The sequence below is a fragment of the Theropithecus gelada genome, chromosome 10 (assembly GCF_003255815.1).
Source record: "Theropithecus gelada isolate Dixy chromosome 10, Tgel_1.0, whole genome shotgun sequence".
Taxonomy (NCBI): domain Eukaryota; kingdom Metazoa; phylum Chordata; class Mammalia; order Primates; family Cercopithecidae; genus Theropithecus; species Theropithecus gelada.
The window spans coordinates 33,034,831-33,040,061 of record NC_037678.1 but is presented as its reverse complement, the minus strand read 5'-3'; the positions used below and the strand labels follow the sequence as shown (position 1 = coordinate 33,040,061).

Below are 5,231 nucleotides of genomic sequence, written 5' to 3'. Positions count from 1 at the left end.
TGACATCTGGAATCACCTGCCACCTGGAGCCTCAGTAAAATGCCTGGGGTCCCTGCTGCCTCTCAATCCCCAGAGCCATGTCCTTCGGGAGCTAGGCTCTGAAGGGCTAGGGTGGGAGAGTGTGGCCCCTGAGGCCTGGCTATCCAAGGAGGGGCACATGCACCTGATTCTCCTTGGGGCCCAGAGAAAGCTGATGTCATGGCTGGAGAAAGTCGTGGAGTAAAGCCAGCAAAGCCACCCTCTTCCTGTGTAGTCCTTACAGGCAGGACTGGAAAGTTGGGGGCCATCTATGGTAGACATGGCACAGCCATGGGGAGACCAGTGGGGCAGTGCAGGGTGGACTTGGGGACTCTACCCCTGAAGACAGGCCCTGCAGCTACCGGGTGGGCTAAAAGGTAACTGGAACAGGCCTGGACACTTGTGCACCCATGTCAGAGCCTGAGGGCCACATTGTTTTCACCTCAAAGCCCTTGAAGAGTGGGCAGAGACAGCAAGAGAGCCTCAGCCTGGGCCTGAGCTCAGAAACAGCTGTTGCCTCAGTCTGCACACAGGCGTGCACCCCAGGGTAGTGCCGGCAGGGACATGTGTGTCCCTGTGGGTGTGCCTGTGCCGGGCAGGCCTCAAGTGCATGCCATCCTCTGAACCGTGCTGCCCTGTCTAGGAAGCCTCCTTGGGGCCCCAGCTCTGCTCCCTGGATCTGCCACCTAGCAGATGTGGGGAGCCTGACCCCAGGCCTGTCATGGAACCCTCCTTGCCTGGTGTGTGGCTCCCCTCTTAGCTGGGCACCTGGATCCAGGCCCACCTGTGTCCCTGACTCAGGGTGGTCCCAGGACTGGCACCTACTCTTTGGAGACCCCAGCATCTTTGGTGTGGATTGGAGACAATTGCCTGGTTCCATGGGGCAGGTGAAGACTCGGTGCCATAAAGAATGCCACAGTGGGTATGCCAGCAGGCCACATGGCTGGCCAAGCAATTATTATTATGGATCCGTTGGGCTGTGGGCCTTCCCGTCCACCCCACCACACCTGCCCAGGTAGTTGGAGCTGATCATAAACAAGAAGGCTCTGGGCAGAGTCCACGGCACCAGCATCGGCCAAGGCCCACTCCTGAAGACCTGAAGTTCAGCTCCTGGACAAAGTTCTAAGGTCTTGAGGACACCCCAGCCTGCGCAGGCCTGCACACCCAGGCTGCCCACAACAGAAGGGGCTCCCGGCTTGTCCGGCCTCTCTGGCCTCCCAAGCAGGTGTGGAAGAGCAGGGCAAGTGTGGGCTGACCAGCTACTCCATATGGCTGGGGTCCTGCGCTGGCGCCTGGCTAGGGGGCTGCACAGCCTGCACTGTCTCCTCCAGGCTGCCCCTGGGGAATACCACGTAGTGCGTGGAGTTTGGCCCTGGCAGCTCCCGCTGGTTCTCCTTGCTGTGCCGGATGCCGTAGCCAAAATACACTGCGAGTCCTAGACAGGGCAGGAGGCAGGGCATGAGCCTGAGGTACAGGTTCCAGCCCTTCCTGTCCTCTTTGCCCTCCTCCTGACCCCGGTCCCAGCCTGGCCCCCACTCACCCATCAGCAGCCAGATGGAGAAGCGCACCCAGGTCAGATAGCTCAGCTTCAGCATGAGGCAGATGTTGAGGAGGATGCTCAGGGCTGGAATCAGGGGAACCATGGGGATCTGAGGAGGCAGGGGCAGGGCAGGGCTGGACCAGGCTGCAGGAAAGATCTGCCAGCCCAGGGCCCACTTTCTCGGGAATCCATATAGCCTTTCTCCCTCTCAGGAGGTTGTGGAGACATGTGCTCACTCACCATGCAGAAAGGGGTGCGGGATGGGTGTGCCATCCTCCCCAGCCCTATGAGCCTTGTTCATTCTGGGATGGCAGTGGGGGAAGGGGAGGCAGCTGCCTGGGCAGAGCACGAGTGGGTGCTGGCTGGGGGAGGTACCTGAAACAAGTCTTCCCGATACTGTTGCTGATGAGCCCCCAGGACGAGGAGGCTGAGCAGAAACACGACACTGGTGAGCAGGAGCAGCAGGATGTAACCCCAGTGTGGGAGGTGCAGGGTCGAGTTCCCAAAGACGAGCACGCAGCCTATGGTGATGGCTGAGGCCAACATAACGCCAAGCGCCCAAGTCACCACTGCTCCAGGGCTGTACCCATCCAAGAAGCCCAGGTAGGGCCTCAGGGCTGGCTGCAGCTCCCCTGGCTCAGGCAGGGAGGTGTGTGTAGTGCCCACTAGCTGTAGGTGGTCTGAGAAGGAGCTATGCTGCTTGGTCAGGGGGCCAGGGCTGGCTGGGCCTGGGGAGCTGGGCGGGGAAGACTTCTGGAAGCGCAGCACAATGATGCTGGTGGCCACGAAGGTGTAGGCCAGGAGTGTGCCAAGGGACAGGAACTGAACCAGCGACTCCAGGTCCAGCAGCAGTGCCAGGAAGGCTGTGAGAAGCCCGAACGCCAGGGTGCCTGCCACAGGCACCTGTGTCCGGGGATGCACACGGGCAAACACCTGGAAGAAGAGCCCATCGGCGGCCATGGCATAGACAATGCGTGGCAGGGAGAAGAGGAGGCTGAGCAGGACAGTGTTCATGGCTGTAGCAGAGAGAGTGGGGAGGGTCAGCATGGCGGAGAAGCCCACCAGGGGCCTCTGCTGGGGGTCGGTGCACGGGTGGTTCCTTAGGAACATGGGCATGAGCTTGTCTGGGCTCTCAGAGTAAGCATGAGTCTGTGTAGGAGTAATAGATTGTCAGTGCTCTGCCCAAGAACAGGACATCTGGGATAGGTCACAGGCCCACTGGAGCATCTGATGAGAGCTGAGTCCCTCTGCCTAGGAAATAATCTATAAGGACATGCCCAGCACTAATATGCTATGGACCATGTGTGGGGAGGTCCCGTCCAAAAAGTTTCTGAAGAAATTTTTTTGAAGTGAAGAGTTTCTAATAATTAGCACTTTCCTTGCCCCATTATGCAACTAGTAAAACAGCCTCAGGTGAAGGTGAATCTGAGGACAGAGCACCCCCCCTTGCTCTTTTCCCTGCCACCCTGCCCAGGAAGTCTCTTACCGCAGATGGAGCCAGCTGCCACGATGAAGCCAGCCCACCTGTAGCCCCGCCGGTAAAAGGCATCTGCGAGCGCTGAGTCGGGGTCCAGGCTGTGCCAGGGCACCATGAGGGTTAGCACGGTGGAGACAAGGATGTAGGCACCAGCTGCAATGGCAAGTGAGATGGCGATGGCCAGAGGCACGGACCGCCGTGGGTTCTGGGCCTCCTCGCTGGAGGCGGCAATGACGTCGAAGCCCACGAAAGCATAGAAGCAGGAGGCAGTGCCAGCCATGACGCCGGAGAAGCCAAAGGGTGCAAAGCCGCCTTCCTCAGCGCTCCAGTTGTGAGGCTGGGCCAGGATGAAGCCCAGGATGACAATGAAGAGAATGACAAGCAGGCTGATGGCTGAGAAGGTGTGGTTGAGCCAGGAAGAGACGCGGGCTCCACAGGAGACAAAGGCAGAGGCCAGGAGGATGATGCCAGCAGCCAGGAAATCCGGGTAGTGGCCCAGAAGGGGCACCTGCCAGGAACCCACGTGGGTCTCAGTGAAGTTGCGGACGCTGTGGCTGAACATAGAGTCCAGGTAGCCACTCCAGGCGCGGGCCACGGCGGCACCACCAATGATGTATTCGAGGAGAACATTCCAGCCGATGAGGAAGGCCCACAGCTCGCCCATGGATACATAGGTGAACAGGTAGGCAGAGCCCGTGCGTGGTACACGTGCCCCGAATTCTGCATAGCATAGGGCTGCCAGCAGGGAGGCCACAGCAGCCACACCGAAGGACAAGAGCACAGCAGGGCCAGCCACGTCCTTGGCGACAGCACCTGTAAGCACATAGAGGCCCGAGCCCACCATGCCACCCACGCCCAGAAGAGTCAGGTCCAGTGTGGAAAGGCAGCGCCGCAGTGACGTCTCCATGGTGGAGTCCTCCAGCGGCTTCAGGCGGTTCAGCTTCTGGCATAAGCGAGCCAGGCTGGCCATGCTGGGCAGCCCCCGGGCCATGGCAGGTGGCCGAGAAGAGCACCGAGCCAGCTACTGGAACCTGCTAGGGCCAGAGGGGAATGACAGGATGCCCAGCCGGCCTTCCATCCCTTTTGGTCTGACCACCCCCAGTCCTCTCTCCGTCCCTGCCCTGCGGACCTGGACACCCGAACCGAAGGCCTGCTGAAAGGCTGGAATGGGGCCGGTGTCAGAGCCTGTGGGCAGGAGGTCATAGGAAGCCTGGAGATCCTGTCTGCATCCCAGGCAGCAGAGGAGGCCTGGTGGGGCCCCACCTACTCACCTGCTGGGTGGGGTGGGGAGGGAGCAGCTCCAGGCGAAGCTGGGAGAGAGACTGGGAACAGCTCAGTGGTGGGGTCCCAGAGCCAGATGAAACCGAGGCTTCCCCAGAGTAGAGCCAGACCCGGAACAGGAGCCACGGCTCTGCGTCGGGGCGGGCGTGGCCCAGGCAGCCACCTGCCACAGACAGTGGCGGCCACACACACCCCGCCCCCGCCCCTGCCACCGTGGCCAGACTGGGGTATCCGCGCGCCGGGCGGAATGCAGGGGCGCCCTGGGCCCGCACACCTCCCCATGCCCGACACGCCGCTGCTGCCAGAGCCAGCTCCGCCGCGCCCCCGTCCCCGGACACCTGCGCCTTCGCCTGCTCTTGGGCCTGAGCCCGTCCCCCGTCCCGTCCCCGTCCCCGTCCCCATCCCTGTCCCCGTCCCCATCCCCGTCCCCATCCCCGTCCCCGTCCCGGTCCCGGTCCCGCGTAGGATCCGCTGCAACCCACCTGCTGCCGCGGCAGCTGCCTCGGCTCTGAGCTCTGAGCCCGCCCAGTTTGCTGGCGCCGCCGCCAAGCACAGGGCCCGCCCCCACCCCCAGGCCCCCCGCGCAGCCCCACCCGCTGCCACACACCCAGATATTTCACCCTACCTACCCTGCCCCGACCTCGCAAGGTCATGACGGGAGCTCACCGGGGTCTAGGGAAGCCCTGTGACTGTGACTCACTCACAGATGGAGGTCAGACCACCGGCTAAGTGACTAGCCTAGGTCATTCGGGAGGTTAAGGGCGACGTCTGAAAGTCCGCAGCCCGCCCTCTTTCCACTGCAGCGGACACCCTTCTTGATCCCTCACCCCAGTATGTGAACCCCACCCAGCTAGGCCCCAGACAGACCCCGCAGCACCGTCATGTGAGCTTCAGGCACAGTGAGTTAAATGAAGA

The 5,231-nt window shown here is 61.9% G+C and overlaps 1 protein-coding gene across 1 annotated transcript; it reads right to left on the bottom strand.

Moving 5' to 3' along the window:
* Window positions 1-937: 937 nt before the first annotated feature.
* SLC7A4 (solute carrier family 7 member 4) lies at window positions 938-4,850 on the bottom strand. The gene is made up of 5 exons (XM_025398795.1): window positions 4,799-4,850; window positions 3,045-4,069; window positions 1,934-2,574; window positions 1,559-1,667; window positions 938-1,453 (listed from the first exon to the last, which is right to left on the bottom strand). The coding sequence occupies exons 2-5, from the start codon at window positions 4,024-4,026 to the stop codon at window positions 1,278-1,280; spliced, it is 1,908 nt and encodes a 635-aa protein (XP_025254580.1). The 5' UTR covers window positions 4,027-4,069; window positions 4,799-4,850; the 3' UTR covers window positions 938-1,277.
* Window positions 4,851-5,231: the final 381 nt, after the last annotated feature.

Bases quoted from the DNA above. Each gene is read 5' to 3' on its own strand.
- SLC7A4 (XM_025398795.1), bottom strand. From the start codon at position 4,026: ATGGCCCGGGGGCTGCCCAGCATGGCCAGCCTGGCTCGCTTATGCCAG. The intron at 2,575-3,044 runs GTAAGAGACTTC...TCTCTGCTACAG, and splicing joins GGCAGCTGGCTCCATCTGCG to CCATGAACACTGTCCTGCTC. The intron at 1,668-1,933 runs GTACCTCCCCCA...CTGCCTCCTCAG, and splicing joins ATCGGGAAGACTTGTTTCAG to ATCCCCATGGTTCCCCTGAT.